The 19,260-nt window shown below is 40.3% G+C and overlaps 1 protein-coding gene across 5 annotated transcripts in view; it reads left to right on the forward strand.

The window, feature by feature from the left end:
* The window catches only part of ctbp2a (C-terminal binding protein 2a), a 67,298-nt gene extending 49,152 nt beyond the window's left edge, over positions 1-18,146 (forward strand). For all 5 annotated transcript variants that reach the window (XM_071205586.1, XM_071205585.1, XM_034100630.2 and 2 more), the window contains 8 exons: positions 4,844-4,998; positions 9,058-9,202; positions 10,696-10,902; positions 11,812-12,026; positions 13,943-14,073; positions 14,299-14,426; positions 15,011-15,164; positions 16,449-18,146. In XM_071205586.1, the coding sequence (XP_071061687.1) occupies positions 4,844-4,998; positions 9,058-9,202; positions 10,696-10,902; positions 11,812-12,026; positions 13,943-14,073; positions 14,299-14,426; positions 15,011-15,164; positions 16,449-16,632 (1,319 nt within the window). In that variant the 3' untranslated portion in view covers positions 16,633-18,146. The remainder of the gene's footprint in view (positions 1-4,843; positions 4,999-9,057; positions 9,203-10,695; positions 10,903-11,811; positions 12,027-13,942; positions 14,074-14,298; positions 14,427-15,010; positions 15,165-16,448) is intronic.
* The last annotated feature ends 1,114 nt before the right edge of the window (positions 18,147-19,260 follow it).

Below are 19,260 nucleotides of genomic sequence, written 5' to 3' on the forward strand. Positions count from 1 at the left end.
CATCAGATGTTTTGTTTACTCTTGCCATATTGTGATATTAATTTGTGTCAATACACCACAAAGCTCAGATCTCTTTCTGTTTATTTTTCAGAAATATTTATGTTGGTTCCTTTTCAACCAAGATATGCAATGTGTGCTGCTCTCCTGATGGCTGTAATCTTAAACACACATCAACCTTAACTGGTTCTATAACAAACCACCCAATGGGGGTTTCACACACTAACAAATGAATGATAGGGCGGATTTCAGAAATACAAAATGCACAAGACATAGAAAAAGGTGAATAATAATTTCTTACAGTCTTATTAGAGTGTAAGCAGTCAACAAACAATGCTAATAGCGCTCTAAAAGTATTCTTTAAAAAACCCACCTCAAAACAGTTCTCATTAAATCAACGGAAAGTGTTGCTTTTGTTAGTTTTCCATCAGAATCAGAAAACCTTGATTGGTCCCAAAGCGGTGTCAGTTACAATTGTAAAAAAGGCAAAAATAAGAAGTAACTTAAGAAATAAAGAGGCTATCATTCATTTAAGAAAAAGAAATAAGTTGCTGTTACACGTGCAACGTACAACAAATACATCCTCCACCCTGAGCTGTGTGCTGCCAGAACAAGTGGAGTATTGAGACATGATGCACTTATACACACATTATAGAAAAAGAATGGCTCTTTGGACGATCAGGCATTTCCTTAAGAAAGTCATCCCATATGTCGAAGACCCAAATAATGTTTCCCGCCACCTTGTTGCTGATTCTTTTCTTTTTTTTATCCTCAAAATGATGATGGCTCCTCCTCAACCTGACTTGGCAAGAGGAAATGTAGTGTAGTGTGCTTCTGACAGCGTGAGAATAGAGACTAAAGCCCCAAAACTCATTAACTGTGATGTGACAGACATTCCCTGGAGGGATGCTGATAAGAGGCCATTACAGAGCCTCAGTCAACACCTTTCCAACAGTGTGTGTTTATGTCTTTATGAATACACATCAGCTGTGGATTTGTTTTTGTCTGAACCTGTCATCATGTATTATAAACATACTGTCATTTTCATTTTTTCTCTGTCTGAGGGGATTGTTTTACTCTTTGTAATCACTGGCCAGGTATCTGAGTCATTAAGAGCTTCATTAACAGCCTTGTTAGGCGTTAATTATCCACAGATTCATCATGTGTTAAATGCACTGCCACGTTCAGGCTTATTAGGCTCTAGAAAGGCTATTAGCCACTAGGAAATAATTAATCAACAGCAGTTTTACATACTTCCGACAAGTGATGCTGCTTTCTTTTCTCTTTTATACCAGCGGCTTCTTGTTTGTGTGTGTGTGTGTGTGTGTATCAAGCAAGGGAGTCTCGCTGCTTTTTCTATCCTTTCATCTAAGAGTGTGTGTTTTCATGTGTGAACACAACGCGGCGTCTGATGATAGAAGTATTTGTTGCTCGGTCTGAGCTGTGATACTGAACTCTGCAGGAGTGTGATGAGAGGGCACAAAGAGCTGCAGACCCACAGGTGTGTTTGGCAAGCCGACCTCTCCCGTCTCCTCTCGCTTACACACAACAACTCTGCACGCACGCACACACACACACACACCATGAGTGCCTCGGGTGAGAGTGAAGCATGCATTCAGCTTATACTAAGAACGCAAAGATGGAGGTTTCTTCTTTGCGCATCCTTCTCTTTTGCCATTTAGGATTTTATTATAGGCGCTGCACTATAATAATAATATTGTTAATGACTGTAATGTAGTGTAATATAATAAAAACACTCTCTCTTAATCTCTACATCATTTTGAAAAAAAGGCCAGGGAGGCAGTTATACTCCGTAGGAAATTGACACCAAACACTAAAAATGGTAATCAGGAAACATAAAAGCAAAGCAATAATAATAAAAGTAACTGGAAGAAAAGGTCAGTAATAACTATCAAAGCATAATTTCATTTAAATAAGTTGCAAGCAGATATTTGACTTAATAATATTCACTCTGCTGCTTTAAACTGCTCAATGGTAGCTGTGAGGAATTATTGCACTTTAGAAGGTTGTGCAACTCGCGAGAGACAGATTTCGAAAGCAATTTTCAAATTGAAAAGCACAGCAGCAAAGATATCCTCATTTGTAATGTCTAGCATGGCTGAAGCTGCAGAAACACTACATTTCCCACAATGCAATGTGGGAATAATAGCTTCTTTCATAACAGCCTTCCTAATGCTCGCATCTTTTAGAACTTCTGATTCCAGTTAGAAGCTTTTCTGTAAAAAAAGGCTGTGACAAGCAATCATGTGTGCACTCAGTTGAATAACCTTTTAAAGGACCATCCACATTTAGAAAAAGTGATCGCTCATCCGTGTCTATAAACCCTGCAAGCAGACGACACACCTGAGATGTGGAGTTTAGGAGAAACTATAATACAAACCCTCATCCCAATTGTCTCCCCTCCGAGATGTCTGAATGTGGTTCACCTTCCTCCGCCGTTTGAAACAAATAGAGACAGAAAGCAATCATTACAGAAGTTAATCCTGATACAAGTGCAGGTTGGATGTCCTTCTGTCAATGCTGTTATATTAATGACATGCTATAAGCTCTCTTTTAAATGAATCCGTGGTTTCTTTCTGATAGGAACGCGCAGATGTTCTGTGTGCTGTGTGTTGAGTTACAGCATCGAGCTCTACATAATTTACAGCCTATGTTTTTTCAGCATGCTTCAACGCTGGATGTTTTCAGATTGTATAGCAGCACAGAGATGCAGCTTGCAAGAGGTACAATGTAAGTTCAAGTTTGTAGGTGCATTGAGAACCTTCTCTGAAAAGATCTGTTTTGCTTAAACCCTACGTCATGTTGACTGGAAAAACATTTGTTATAAATAGCGCAGAACAGCTTTTGTTAAACCTAATTGAGATGTCATTCTTAAAGATGCTATGATTATTCATTATTTTAATTTCAGGAAACTCTTAAGCTAAGTTTCCTGAATGTAAGTATTTCTCTGCAAAAAAAAGTATTGATGACAAAATACTAATAATAATGACTTGGGGATATCTTTTTAAGTCACTCAAAATCTTCCGTCGGTACTGTGTGGAGTTGGAGTGATCACATTTAATTGACAGTGGCCTGGCAAAATAAACCGACACCTGGCATCAAAATTAAAATCCAAATTTTAAATGAAACGTGCCCATGACAAATCAGTGAGGAACACACACAACATCTCATGTATACAAATACCTCAGGGAATAGCCAAAGCTTAATTTGGCAGAAATATTTGTGTTCATCTACGATTCTGCGCATAATGTTTTAGGGCTGAAAAGGGAAGCTTCTTCAAACATTAACCATAGTCAATGCAACCTTTTCCCTTAACGGTGCATACAAGAAGACGAGCCTACCGGTGCAGAATTGAAGCACAGATTAATTGCGACTCTGCTACATTTACATGCATCTCTTTGTTGTATTTTGTATCACTATAGTAACCTGATCTACATAAAGTACATATGTTAGCATGTTGTAGTTGTGTAGGTCACAAACACCGTCAATGCTTCCCAAAACTGGAGGAGTTAGAGAGACTAAGAGCGAGGAGGCTTGGATGTCCTTTCCAGCAGCGCAGATGTCACTAAATAAAATATTTCATAATCCTGCCCAATTCCTCTAATCACCATGACAACAGGCAGCAGGGAGCCGGAGAGTGGTGGTGTGTGGACCCCCTCCCTCCTTCCTCCTTTCCTCTTTTTCCTTCTCCCTCTTTTTAGTGGAATTTGGGTCCTCACTCTTCTCCTCGATCTCACACCTAAAGGAAACATTGATTTTAGATGGAGTTAGTTTACTGGCTCATCGTGACAATCCATCAGTCCATCAGTGACTCTTTCATCAATACTGACACAGTTCTAGCCTCCAGCTGCTATCTGTTTACCTCTTTTCTACCTGAAGGGCATCACGAGGGGGGGGGGCAAAGATAGAAACCCAAATACTGAAAGGACAAACCTCGAGACGACCTCAAATTTGAATCTTTCCATTTAATACCTGATGATCTCCTTCCGCGTCAGTGGGTACATGGTGTAAAGTGTGCAGAAACACACACACTGCCGGCCCCTGAACGATGATAGGATAATGGAGGTGATGACCTCATGGGGTGAAAGGACCTGTTGCCTGGTAACAGAGTGGATAACAGCCAGAGAGGGGTGTATTCATATCACCAGCGTTGTGTGTGTGTTAGGGCTGCTCAATTAATCGTATTGTAATCACAATTACGATTATGGCTTGCAACGATACGAAAACAACGTAATCGAAATATAAAGATTTTTTTTTTATTATTATTATTAATCTTTTTTTTTTTATGTTTTCAAAGTAAATGGATAATCGTTTTTAATAATCGTGATATCAATTATTGACCCAAATAATCGAGATTATGATTTGTGCCATAATCGAGCAGCCCTGGTGTGTGTGTGTATGTGTGTGTGAATGAATGTGTGTGTGATATTGCCCAGTGTTGCCAGGTAAGGGAGACGATGATAGTTTTAACACACTTTGGCGTGTGTGTGTGTGTGTGTGTGTGTGTGTGTGTGTGTGTGTGTGTGTGTGTGTGTGTGTGTGTGTGTGTGTGTGTGTGTGTGTGTGTGTGTGTGTGTGTGTGTGTGTGTGTGTGTGTGTGTGTGTGTGTGTGTGTGTGTGTGTGTGTGTGTGTGTGTGTGTGTGTGTGTGTGTGTCACTGATTCAGGCACGCACAGGTAAAACACAGTCCCAGGCTGTGTCAACACTTCCTGCTGCGGGATGCTTTTCCTACATTTCACTGTTTCTTCTGCGGCTCGCTGACTGTGTGTGCCACTTATAAATAATTAACTCCCCACCCCCTTTCTCTCTGTCCTCCCCTCTGCAGGTATTCGGCCCCAGATTATGAACGGGCCTATGCACCCGCGCCCCCTGGTGGCGCTGCTGGACGGGCGCGACTGCACCGTGGAGATGCCCATCCTCAAAGACCTGGCCACCGTGGCTTTCTGTGACGCCCAGTCCACACAGGAGATACACGAGAAGGTACAATAAGAACTTTCAGATTGCTCCCTTTTTCACCTGTATGTTAGGAAAAGTAAACAACTTCAATTCTTTAAATAACAGGATTCCACCCCTTTATTTTTATATCTTAACATTTAAACAAACTGTAGCACTGACCTTTTATCCCCTAATAAAAACAGACCACTGTTCTGGGATGGTTCGTCAAAGTCCTAAATCTCAAATGTTTGCACAAATGCTCCTTATTTATAATCTCATTTAAGCAGCCTTTGTTTATGCATGTAATTAACTTGAATTAATTTGTGTTAATTGTATGTTTACTTAACTTGGCTTCAAGCAGTCTGTTTCTTTAAGACGTCAAGTATAGAGTAGAGTGGATATATTTAAAATCCTCTCCACTACTTAATAGAGAAGGGGGTAAAATAAAATATGTAATTGCACATGTCTGAAATAATTCACTCAATGATTTGTTAAAGAAATACAATTTAGAAAATGCATAGAATGGAATAAGAAATAAAATAAACACAAACTGTATTACATTATAATGTTAAATGTGTTTAAAGCATAGAGAAACTTGAATACAATTTGAATATATAAAAAAGAAAGATTTAAGCGAAGTTTTCAGTTTGAGTTACATACAACACTTCCTTTTGCTGTCCCTCACACAGAGCTCACTTTCCCTCAACACAGGTTCTCGGTAGCCACTGTGTGCTTTTGCTTTACCACTCTTCTTTTCATTTGTCAAACACAGAAGATGTGCAGACAGGATGTAAAGCAGTGTTTGTACGTTTAATAAGCAGTATATGTTTGGAAAATGTCAGACTATGCAATGTATTACTCTGTAGCAACACCATCAGTCTGTGTTCATCTCTGCAGTAACAGGTGTACTGTGGTAGCAAGGCAAGTTTATTTATATAGCACTTTTCTGTACGCAATTCAAATTCAAAGTGCTTTACAAAACAAATGTTGTAGAGGCAGTGTGTGCTGGGAGCAGACACACACACACACACACACACACACACACACACACACACACACACACACACACACACACACACACACACACACACACACACACACACACACACTGTTATGGACATAATATGAACTTTGACTGTGACTCTGGAATAATGTGTCCTCAGTTGAGTGCAGGAGAGTCGTCTTGTTCCTCCTCCTCTGTGATGCTTTAATAATATTTCAGCCCACTCGCTTGTTCCACTCTCCCAGTTCAATTCTAATGGTTTCATCACTGACTGTAATCCCACTGGGTGCTGAAGTGCTGCTTTGTTAAATAAGGAGGAGGAGGAGGAGGAGGCTGGTAATAGTAAGGCAGCATAATTGTTCTGAGCCAGAGTGGGTGAAACATTTGTCTTGTTTTACTGCCGATACACTGGACCCAGTCAGGAGCAAGTTTACAATCAGAGCCGCAGGGTCTGTTACACATATAAAGAGAATAGGAAGGGTAACACTTCAAGATGTATTCATTTAGTGAACATGATTCCTTACAGCACATTCTCCAAATATTTGGTGAATTTGATATGCAATGTAAAAGTAGTCAGATTAACTTTTGTGCCAATATAATCATTTATATGTCAAATGCAAAGTTAATATTGTAATGTTCTGCTTATAACACTTTAGTCCTTCCTTGCCCCCCTAGTTCACACACACACACACACACACACACACACACACACACACACACACACACACACACACACACACACACACACACACACACACACACACACACACACACACACACACACACACACACACACACACACACACACACACACACACACACACACACACACACTGCAATCTCTGTTCAGTAAGATGCTCTCGTGGTGTATACATTACAAATACTGAGTACCCATCTGGGAGAAGAGATGTTGGCAGCGTTCCCACAACTATAACTGCACAGCAGAGGGTACAGATGGGGCACCACACACACACACACACACACACACACACACACACACACACACACACACACACACACACACACACACACACACACACACACACACACACACACACACACACACACACACACACACACAACCACCTCACTGCAAGTTTTAGTGGTGAAGTACTGCTCACACATGATGGGTATATAAACAGACCCAAGCACACTGCTGTCTTTTTGCATGCACTGCCTGGAAGTGAGCAGATGCAGTGATTAAGGAATCTGTCACTCAACGATTCAGAGGAGAATTTAACAATTTACTTGTGCGCCTAAAGTGCACAACTGTAAGCCAGAGTTCAGCTGAAAGAGAGTTGTGGCCCCGGTTGAGTACACCTTAAAATAAATGTATTACAAGAGCTTTTGGTCTAATCCAGTTCTGTCCTTGGAAAAGACCCAGAAAATTGAAGTAGGATAGAAACAAAGTGTGTTGTTTTTAAAGTGTAGCTGTATCAGAAACCACTCTTCCTAAGTGCAGCTGTCAAGTTCAATTGCCCAAAAAATCTCAACCAATGTTTTAAGATGTAATTGTGAAAATGATGGGTATCTCACTCATGCACAAATCACACGATCAATCAAGAGTAAGGAACATTTTGTGATGCATAAATGGCAATTTTTATGACACCCTTGGGCTTTATTTGCTATTTGAAAGTGTAGTGATGGACTGGAGAGATTGAATCACAAAGAGAGAGAATTAGAGGGGTTGTGTTTTATGTGTCCTTATTGTGCTGTGTTTTGAATAACTCTTATATATATATGAACAATAAGAAAGATATACATCTATAAAATGATGTTTCTGGACTTTCTGTGATTCCCTCCACCCAAAGCAGGCTACCCCCAATCTGTCCTCAATAGCTAAGGCTTTTAAGAACCATATTAGGTGGAAGGAGATCATAGATGTGTGATAATAAAAAAAAGAAGCTAATAATGTGAAAAATAGTTTGTCTTTGTTGAAGCTTTTAGGCATAACTTTTATGGTAAATTTAAATATTTTGTGAAGCCGGCTATTGATTAACTTAGCATAATGACTGAACACATGGGGTAACAGCTAGCCTGGCGCTCTTCAAAGCTAAACAATACCAACACCCATGAAGCGACCTAATTTATAGCTATTTGTATACCTTCACACTATGTCACTACCTCTGAATCCACAAATCAATCCCCATGTTCAAGTATTTTGTTAAAGCTTTCAAAATATTCCATTGCGCTGGTGTAGAATAAGTGTACTGTGAGGCCATACTCACAGACCTTATGTGCTTTGCATTATTCATGATCCCTTGCTGTAGGTAATAGCCTTGTGAACAACAATGTAAAGATGAACTGTGGCATGCCAGATGAGTTATTCAACTAATTATCACACAAAACAAAACCCATTTTCTCTCTTTTCATGTAAACTCTCCGCTTGTGTTCATGTGATTTTTAGTGAATTTCCCAGCATCGTCTCCAGCCAAGCCTGCTGCTGGGCCTGCTTCTCTAAAGTAATGAGATGAATGCATGGAGAGAGCGTTAACCTTGAATTTAGCATCTGGCTCTCACTACAACAAGCTCCAATACAAATGTTGCATGGTAATTCAAGGCTATGCTAATCTGGCTCGGTTAGGTTAATTCAGTGAGCGGGTTGTGAATTCTAACGTGTGATTTAGCGGCCGTGGCGTGCGGCGGCGGCAGCTACTTTCTGATTCTCTCCGGGTTCCTCAGCAGCTGCCCGTCTACTTTATGGTCCTGCCTGCGTCCACTTCAGCTCTGTTTGTCTACAGTCTGAATGAATGGATTGTGACAAAAGGCAGCTTTGGCGAAAGCAATCATTATAAACACACAGACAGGCACTCATATTTCAGGGCACACATAAACAATCAATTTGCATTTAGATGAAGAAAAAGGGGACGTAAAGCTGCAGGAAAATGTGAGGTGGTGAATGCTCTCCGATTCAATTCATACATAATGTTGCAGGAATTTGAGTATAGGGATGGTTCTGATTAAATAATGACTGATCATAATGTGAATGCAGATTGACTCCTAAAGGCTGTTAATGATTGTTGATGATGTAATGAGACAGTGATGATGATGATGATGATGATGATGATGATGATGATGATGATGATGATGATGTCCCTCAGGTGCTGAATGAGGCCGTGGGGGCCATGATGTACCACACCATCACCCTGACCAGAGAGGACCTGGAGAAGTTCAAGTCGCTGCGCATCATCATCCGCATCGGCAGCGGCTACGACAACATCGATATCAAGGCTGCCGGGGACCTGGGTGAGACTGAGGGGCAAGCAGACACAGAGAGGGACTAGGGAGAGGTTGTTCAGAAGCTAGCATGTCAGAATCAGAATCAAGTCTATTGGAATTTGCTCTGGTATCTGCTGGTGCGAACATAAACAATCTGAAAAAAATAAGTAGGTAGAAAAAAAAATAATAAATATATATAATGATAATAAAAGAAAAATTATTTTTAAGAAAGTATTTAGCATTAAAAAAGGATACTAAAGACAAGTATTACACCAAATGTAAACGTAACTATGCAAATAACCTTAAAAGCTAAGTAAATAAAAACACCTCGGACAATGAGTGTATATATAGCAAACTACAGTGTATTATATTTTAAGGTGAAGAAAATACTGAGAATAAGGAACAATGTAACTCTAGGCCAATATGACATAAAACATTTCAGGGTATTTTTTTGTTCGTTTTTCCCGCGGTGAACGTTTCATAGTATTACAAAAAAAGGGATAGTCATCTCTTAACATAATTCTACCAATTGTCCCTCTATTGGAAATGTAACAGAACAAGTTTTTTTTTAAAAAGAACGATATTTAACAAATGACAGGTGTTGATGGACTCCAAATAATCATTTTTTTTAAATCGGAATAGATAATGTAGATCATTTAGTAAATGTAATGTGCTTGATTTGAAGACTTGCTGTTCTGTGCTTTTTAATCTTTTATTTGACTATTTCAAGGTTTTTCTTTCCCTGTGAAACGGAGGGAGCACAACTATCAACACCTGGAATAATATAACAATACCATTTTTAGACTGAGGGATGAAAAAAGTTGTTGAGAAATGTTTAAAACTAAGGTTTTTCAGAAGTAATCCTATACTGAGAATATTGAAGAAGTTGGGGTCATATCTGCCAATATGGCTTATTCATTCACTCCTGCGTGATAATAAAAAAAAGAATAAATTAACAAAAATGATGCATTATGGATAAGAACAGTGCACTTTTGGATGGGGGCCAAAGCAAACTCCGCTTGCTATTGACTTAACATAAATAACATATGTAACAGGAATGATTGCATACTGTAAACAGAATATGTAATGGCGCTGTTTGTAAATGCAGAGCAGATGCTCCAACTGATATGAAACTCTCACTGTGATTCCCATGTGGCCCCTCCGGCATATGTTTGTATGAGAGCAGGATTTAGTGTGATGTCCTAATTATCGTTGTTTGTGGTAATTCATCTTTGTGCGCTGACGTGCATGTTTTGAGAAATGTTCTTTTCATGGCCATAATTAGCTATTGTAATTATCCTCTTCAGTTTCATACACAGTGCATTTTTATTTTGTAGAGGGTCATAAAGAAATTATTTTCCTGTCAATGACTTTGTGAACTAAAAAACGACTAGATTATGCCCTCTTGAAAACAGCTTCTGTACTTAGAATCAACTGTTAAATCTGTAGAGCAGTTAAGTTACTAGTCATTTGAAGTACCTATGTTTCATCCCTTTATCTTCATTGCTTCTCTTGTCCAGGCATTGCGGTGTGTAATATCCCCTCAGCGGCGGTAGAAGAGACAGCAGACTCAACACTTTGTCACATCCTCAACCTGTACCGGCGGAACACCTGGCTGTACCAGGCTCTCCGGGAGGGCACGCGGGTCCAGAGCGTGGAGCAGATCAGGGAGGTGGCGTCGGGGGCGGCGAGGATCAGAGGAGAGACGCTCGGACTCATCGGATTTGGTGAGCTTCTTTTTCGATTTTAACAATAACAGATTTTTTTGTCAACAATTTTTAAATGTATCTTAATCTAACTGGCTTAATCACATTGCGAGGTGAAATGTGAATTTGTTGTTCTAAAGTTGTCAGATTGTTTACTCAGTGTACTTGTTTTTTTTCAATAGGGCTGCACATAAATGTTGTTTTTAATACAGACGAATGTTATCTAATTTTGATAGCTCTTAGTCTGTTAAATGCCATAAAAAGTGAATTTCTAACTTTGTGAAGCAAGACTTAACTACAAGGCTGACGTCATGTTTAGCAGGTACAGACTCATGTTTAACATGGTAAAACCCAATTAGCGTAGTGGGTCCGGTCAGGATGCTAACATTTACTAATAAGCATTTAACACAAAACACAGAGAAATGGTGTTAGCATTATGTGTATTTATTTCGTCATAAACCAAGTATAGAAAAATGTAAATGTGTTTCTGATGATGAATGTTTTAAACTACTGAGTACTTGGCATCTTTGCTCACACATTTTTTTAATAAAAAAACCCGATTTGTTGTGATCTGTCAAATATCTCAATAAATAATTATGTTTAGGGATTCATTAAAACTGAAATAATTTTCATAATAAAATAAGCTTCAGCAGCCGATTATTATTATGATCAAATAATCAAATCATTTAGATTTTTTAAACAGATGTGTTTTGTTCTGCTTTCCCCCCCCCCCCCCCCCTCCACCACATTAGATTAATTTCTGCCATGGCCATTACTGTACTGTGAATTCACCCTATACACTACTTTTTTGTAGGACATTGAAGCCAGTTCAGGACTCTGATACAATCTAAAATAATTCGTATTAAAATGTTTAGAACATCTGAATTATCTCTGAATCCGTGCTTCCTTTCCTTCTGGTGCCTCCATCAGGTCGCTCGGGCCAGGCGGTGGCGATCCGGGCGAAGGCGTTCGGCTTCAACGTGATCTTCTACGACCCGTACATCCAGGACGGGCTGGAGCGCTCGCTGGGCGTTCAGCGGGTCTACACGCTGCAGGACCTGCTCTACCAGAGCGACTGCGTGTCCCTGCACTGCAACCTGAACGAACACAACCACCACCTTATCAACGACTTCACCATCAAACAGGTAAGGCTGCTGAACAAGCAGAACAAAGATAATTGTGTATCTCTCTGACATGAAGTGACGGAAGAAAGGAAACTGTGGCGGCTCAATTTCCAGTTCAGTAAGCTTGGCTATAAGCTGCGACGCGTTTTCAATGAGAAAGTCCATACTGAAGTAAGATAGTTTGACGATATTTAATAAACAAAATCAAAACACAGTAACTATAGGGACAAAAACGGTCAACAGAAAAAATGACAGCACAAGCTCACCCTCTGTCATCCGCACTCAACATGAAACAGGGGACCTATATACACAAACCACACTCATGTGACAATTACCGGAAGTGCTCAACAAACAAATAAAAGTGACGTAAACAAATAATAATAATAATAAACTCAGACTAAGTAGCATTTGGTACCTACAGAAACTGAACATCGTCTTAGAAACTGACAGAACCTGCAACTTATTAAAACCGTATAAACCTCAAATGGCAGAAGCTCTTCTCCTTCCCCTCCATGGCAAGCTGCACATTCTCCTCACTCGGCTAATGATTCCCGGGGATCGGTAGCACGGCTTTAACCCAGCGGACTTACAGAAGACTTGGCCTGCCACTAGCATTCCCCGGCTGCCAGCGCTCCGCTGTCCAATTATAGGCTGTTTAAACAACCTTTTAATGAGTGGTAAGATACTGAGAGAAACAAAGAGACACAGGCATGTAGAAAACCTCTGTGGATCCAGAATGAGAGGGGTGTACATACGGGGGTGGATGGTGGAGCGTTATTGTCTGTGATGTAGTGGGAAGATTCACTGTAATCAGTCTGTTCTTCCGCACAGTTTCATAACTCTCAGGTCAGCGTGACACACACACATGCCAGTGTGTGTGTGTGTGTGTGTGGTTGGTGTAGAGTAGTGTTCTTCACTGTAAACCAGCCAAGTATAACGACTGTCACATTGAATAAAATATGTATCATTTCTTTTAGTGAAAATTATTATAATCATTTTGACATACAGTAATCTGACATTCCTTATATTAAAAACCAGGAAACATAAGATTACCTCAGCAGTTAGATGGCATAAGAGTTTACATTTTCCCCGCAATGCAATCCGACATAGTTTGTTTTCAGAGTCCATGATATGTTTATGCAGCACCCCCCATCTATTGTGAGTTGCCTACAATGCAGTCAGTGACGAGCTGAGGAATGCTATGGAGCAGCCAAGTGGTGAATCAGCAGCTAAGCTAACCACAGCATGCACTTTAACCCCCCAGTGTAATAGGTTCTAGGCTTTAGGGATCAGCTCATCCCACATGATAACCCTCTCGAGTTATCCTCTTGGTCTCTGAGTCTGAAGCACTGCTGCCACCTGGAGGACACAAATGGAAATGTTAACATACAGTATATACTACTGAGACTTACTGCTGTGCTGTCACTGTCTCTGATTGCTAATTCATGTATACTTGTTGTATATGTTCTACTCTTAGTCCTCTTAAACTAGTTGTATACACCTCATGTTTCTTTTAAACTTGTTTTTAATTTCTACTTCTGTATTTATCTGTACTTTCTTAGTGCTGCTGTAACACCTGCATTTCCTATATGGAGATAAAGAAGTCTTATCATATCTTGAATTTGACTGCTATTTGAGTTAAATTCAGTAGTCTTATAAATATGTAAGATTTTAAAGCTGCTTTTAAAAAATCCCTTACATGCTCGCTTCCTGAATAAAGAGCCTCTGTGAAGATGAAAGTCTAGTTGACATTTAAATGTCAACTGTCTTTGAAAAGCCTTTTGTACTCTTGTCGTTCTTTTATTGTAAGTGTTTGTCTGGCGCTGTGCGTGTCTTCCCACGCAGCGTTTAGAGAGTGACAGCCCCTCTGCAATCTCACAGCCACACGTGTTGATGTCTGGAGTTATTGTGAGTGTTTCTGCTGTGTGTGTTTGCAGATGCGTCAAGGGGCTTTCTTGGTCAACTCGGCACGGGGGGGTCTGGTGGATGAGAAAGCTTTGGCTCAGGCCCTGAAGGAAGGCCGGATACGGGGGGCCGCCTTGGACGTCCACGAGTCGGAGCCTTTCAGGTGATTATCATCAGAGCTTTCACTGATTCAACTGACTGTTAAAACATATTTTAGTATTTCATCGCTAGAATCGCTCATTTATAGAACATAGCGACTCCTAATAGACACTAATAAGTGACGGAAATGGATGCCCAAATCTAAATGAAATCAAAACAATCTTGTTAGAAAAAGGCTTTCTTTTTCATCTCTTATTTACTTTTTTCTCTCCATATTTCTGTTGAGCAGTTTTTCCCAAGGTCCTCTGAAGGACGCCCCCAACTTGATCTGCACCCCCCACACCGCCTGGTACAGCGAGCAGGCATCACTGGAGATGAGAGAGGCCGCCGCCACAGAAATACGCAGAGCCATCACTGGTACACTGACTTCTCTAAATGCATTTCACATTTAAGCTGCAGTCCAAAAAGTATGGCAGAGGTATTTTCCTTATCCTCCATCATGACGTCAAAAGAAACATCTGTAAGAGAATTCATGAAGACTTAGGAAAAGACAACCATGGTGTTAAGGGAGTACAACTGCTCTGACACTATGATAATTATGTGATGTTTCTTTATTTACAACACAAAGTAAGGTATCCTGTCCAAAATAGAATCAAACCTTTACAACTAAACAGCCACAGCACATGAGGTTAATGGTTAGGTTGACTTTGAATTGTGTTGCAACAAGGAGTTGTTGGACGGCATTATCCCCTGTTCTTGGATAATAGATGGTCCAGTGTACCCTATGCTAAAGGAGGCTTTGTACCACCAGCTTTGTATTTGTATTCTTTGTACCACCAGCTTTGTATTTCCTAAATGTAGGAAGCTGCCTTATAGATACTTATAGATACTTCCAAAATGTTTTACCCAGTTAGAAACATTCCTAAGCAAAAACAGTTTTTGACTGGAGCCATAGATTTCGTTCTTTCATCTCACCAATGTTTTGTCTTGCTCCGACCCAGGCCGTATTCCTGACAGCCTCCGAAACTGCGTCAACAAAGAGTTCTTTGTCACCTCGGCCCCCTGGGGAATGATGGAGCAGCAGCAGCAGCAGCAGCAGCAGCAGCAGCAGCAGCAGCCTCAAGTTCACCCTGAGATGAACGGTGCCGCCTACAGGTAGGGGGGGTGGGGGACAGGAGACCACCTGAGAGACATGAGCACCTGCCGTAGATCAGGCTTAGACTAGATGTTCTTATGTGTGTCACAATTCTCTATTCTTGAATTTTAGCCTGGGTCCTAGTTTTTGTGGCGTATTAATACATAGTAGTTGGCCCAAATGAATGAATCCCTTGTTCAGTTTTTGGTTTCTCAGTCTCTATATTGTCTCAACCAGAATGAACTGCTTTTCTCACACAGCCAAATGAACCGAACCATGGTACAGGCCATAGCAACGGGGGGAATGCAGGACAAATTATATACCTAATTCTCAACCAGGTAAATGAAAACTACCACTGCTGGCACACAGGCCAAAGCAAATGAATACCATCATTAATATAAACCAAATCCCATTTAAATCTGTGGCCCCTTTTCCTGCTTTACACTCTTGACCCACATGTCCTGAAACCCACTGTACCCTGCCTCTCACGATTCCCTAAACACAACCAAGGGTTCACACACATGTTCAGCTAGGTATGACACACCTGATATAAAAAAATCGAAATAATGCACTTTTTTCCCTTGTTTTTTTTACGACTGTAATTTTGAAGTGACAGGTTACAAACACAATTGTGGAGTTTTTTCAGAAAGAGTTATGTCACTACCTATAAGAAAGAAAGGAAGTGAAATTCTGAAACTTTGCGTCTTGCTGAGGGTTTTATTTGCAGTGACGGCCCCTTCGCTGACACTTTTCCTTTCAGCTCCCTGTATGTAGGAATCAGTTCACCCAAATGATGAAAACACGTCTCACTAGGGACACTATTTGGAAAGACATATCACTGATTATTGTTTTAATGTCTTGCATCTATACCATAAATCAACTAAATTCAGCAGAAAGCTAAAAGCTGAGCAAACTAAATCTGAGCTATCTGCAAGGTAAGGAAAGTGAGGAATCATGTTTTATCATTTGGGTTGAATGACCCTTAAGAGTCCTTCCTTACACCAGATGTGGACCTCTTACATCATGTATTGCCTCCATGCGGCAGAGCTCCCTGACATGTTTAACTTTGCCCGTTTTTTAAATGTTTTTTGATTCAATTTAAGGCTCTTTAAGTACAACATTATATTTGAATAAATACCATTGATCAGATTTCATGTGTTGATTCTGTATTTGTTTTATTAGCTGTCACTATAAAGCCCCACTTCACACAATAATGATCAGGTGCAAAAAAAGGTTGTCCAACTTTGTGGTGGTTTCCCTCTGCTCTTCGTCACGCCAGCTGATCCTCTCCTCTCCCTCCCCAGGTTCCCTCCCGGTGTGGTGGGCGTGGCCCCCGGCGGGATCCCCGGACTGATGGAGGGGTTGGTGCCTGGGGGGGTGCCCATCGCCCATACCCTGCCCCCCGGTACCCATCCGTCACAGGCCCCCTCCCCCAACCGACCCTCCAAACATGGCGACCCCATGAGAGAGCACATGACTGAGCCTTAGGACTGCTGCTGTTACCGAGCAGGGGGCTGGAACCAACTTCAACAAAAAAAAAAATAAAACCCAGCAACCCCACCAACCGAACCATCCGACTGTACGCTTGACTTCAGCCATCTGAACCCACCAGCAGACTGCCTGTCGGGCAACGTTTCAACCATTTCTTTTGTTTGAAACCACAGCCCCAGTGAGGACAGTGGACACACAGTGGTTATAACACACCTGAGATGGTTATTACACACCTGAGCTGCCACACTGAGATGGGACTGACCGTCAAACTCATGCAGATCTGAGACCTCCCCTCCCCCATATCTGTTTCTGTTCTTCGTTGATTTAAGTGATATTTTAATCTTTTTTTTTTAGTATATTTCAGGGGAGATTCCTCCTAATTTCTGGGACATGTTGACATTTCCACATGCAGGATGGACATCTGACCCCCCCCCCCTCCCTGATTTAAAGGACAAACTTGAAGCGACAGTGACTTCATAAACTTCCCCTTATTCCTCAGTTTCGCCCATTTCAGCGCAAACATGTCTTGTGTTGATTTTTTGCTTTTTTACTTTCCTCTGTTTACCCTATATTCTGTGTTTATGTTGCAAGTGAATATCAGTTTGTTCTGTTCTTCAGTGTTTGAAAATGAATGAATTTACAGTTACACGTATGTTTAGCAGACCAACAGCAGAATCTGCCGTCTCCATCAGAAATCTGGACTCCATCTTTTGCTTTTTCCCTTCGTGGCTGGTGGCCCCTGAATGTAGAGCCAAGACGTGTGCCAGGACATATGGTTTCCAGTTCCAGAAAGAATATTTCAGCCCATTAACTAAAAAATGACCCATTGAAACCAAAAAAGAAAAAAAAGCAGACTGCCATTTGTGGTTAGATATTGTATGTTGAGTGTATAACATCAATTACATTTAGCTGTGGTATTTTCCAACGCGGCTGAACTGAGGTACCCACGATATTTGGCCTGAACAGTGTCCCAGATATCTGCATCCAAAGGACCGACAGTACGTTACAGCTCCAGTTAGCGAAGTAGGAAAAACTAAAACAGCTTACTGACTCAGGAAAAAGAAAATCTGTCCAAATCGGAATTAAAAGAAAAACTGGATTCTTGCTTTCCATTACTCCACCTCTTTCTCCATTGTGGTATTTTATTTTGTTTATATATCAAATGTACGTTTTTGATGTTCAAGGTTTTCTGTTCCGTTAGATTTGTAATGCCTTGTTAAATGTTCTTATAATCATAGTCTGATGTGAGCGACCACTCCCTCTCCTCCTATAGTTTCTCCCTCATTGTTTTTCTGCTCTAATGAAATCCAGCTGTGGTTCTCGGAGGCAGAGCGTCCTCCGTGAACAACCGCCGCCACATCCTCCCTTTTAGCCCCGTGACGTTAGCAAGAGACGGCTGCTAGCAGATTGTTTGGTTTTTAGTGTGAGTATTTGTATTTGTTTCTTGTACAAGGTGAACATATAGCATACAGTGCAGCTGGAAACAATAAATAAAATGTACTGTTCTGATTGATGATTGCCTGTGTGGGATATTTGTTTGTTTTCTGGACATGTTTAACACTTGCTTAAAAAAACAATTGAAAGGGGTTTCAAAGTCTGGAACTGTCAATGTCGGAAAATATTAATTGTGCAACAGGTTTTAGAAATACTGTTTCTATTAGTCCTATTTTCAACAGGATGTGTTATCCATGAGTTGTTGTATATTTGACAGACATTCAGCCTGGATCTGGCTGCTCCTTCTTGCTACGTTGCAAAATGTGCTGGTCCGAAGACGACGCTTATGTCACCAAGCCGTCGCTCTGAACCACAGAAACTTCTGAATTTCCATAATAATATTCATAATAAACAGAAATAGCATTAAAATCAGATGAAAAGGTGTGTCCTGCTTGTTGAGTTAAGTAATACAACGGTGCATTGATTTGATGTCACTCGGTCACATGGCGTTGAAACTGTTGAAAATAAATTCGACATTAAACAGACGGCTGTTTTTTTTCTTAAAATATTATTTTAATATAAAAGAAGCACTAAACTCCTATCGAGAGATGTATGTCTTAATTGTCCAATGTAGTTATAACATAGGGCATGGATTGGTAGTCAATGGGTAACTTGACATGAAAGCTATTGAAGGGATTGAGACTGTTGATTTGTTCAACAATATTAATGTATAAGATGGACTAACATTTAATAAAAATGGTACATTGATTTTGGTTTATAAGTTCCCGTGATATCGGAAAAAAATCAAAGAGATTTTGATTCAAAAACTGCTGTTTTCTTTCATTAAAATGTTCATATAAAATAGAAACAGCATTGAAATGATATACAACAAGGTGTGTCCCAGATGTCTTTTGCAGTTATACAATGCTACATAGATTAGGAGTCATAAAGTCAAATGATATGGAGGATTTTAAAAACAAGAGTTTTCCATTAATTAGTTTTCACACGTCTCTACTTTGTATGTATGATCTTTATAAGAAACTTTACGTGCAAACGCTGATATTCTCTGTATTTTCTAGGGGATGTATCTGAATGCATGAGAATAGAAGTTATTTCTGCCTTCCTAGTGCAACATATACATTGTTATTATTGATGTTTGACTCCATAAGCGTTCACACATTTAAATAGTAA

The sequence above is a fragment of the Pseudochaenichthys georgianus genome, chromosome 15 (genome assembly GCF_902827115.2).
Source record: "Pseudochaenichthys georgianus chromosome 15, fPseGeo1.2, whole genome shotgun sequence".
NCBI lineage: Eukaryota > Metazoa > Chordata > Actinopteri > Perciformes > Channichthyidae > Pseudochaenichthys > Pseudochaenichthys georgianus.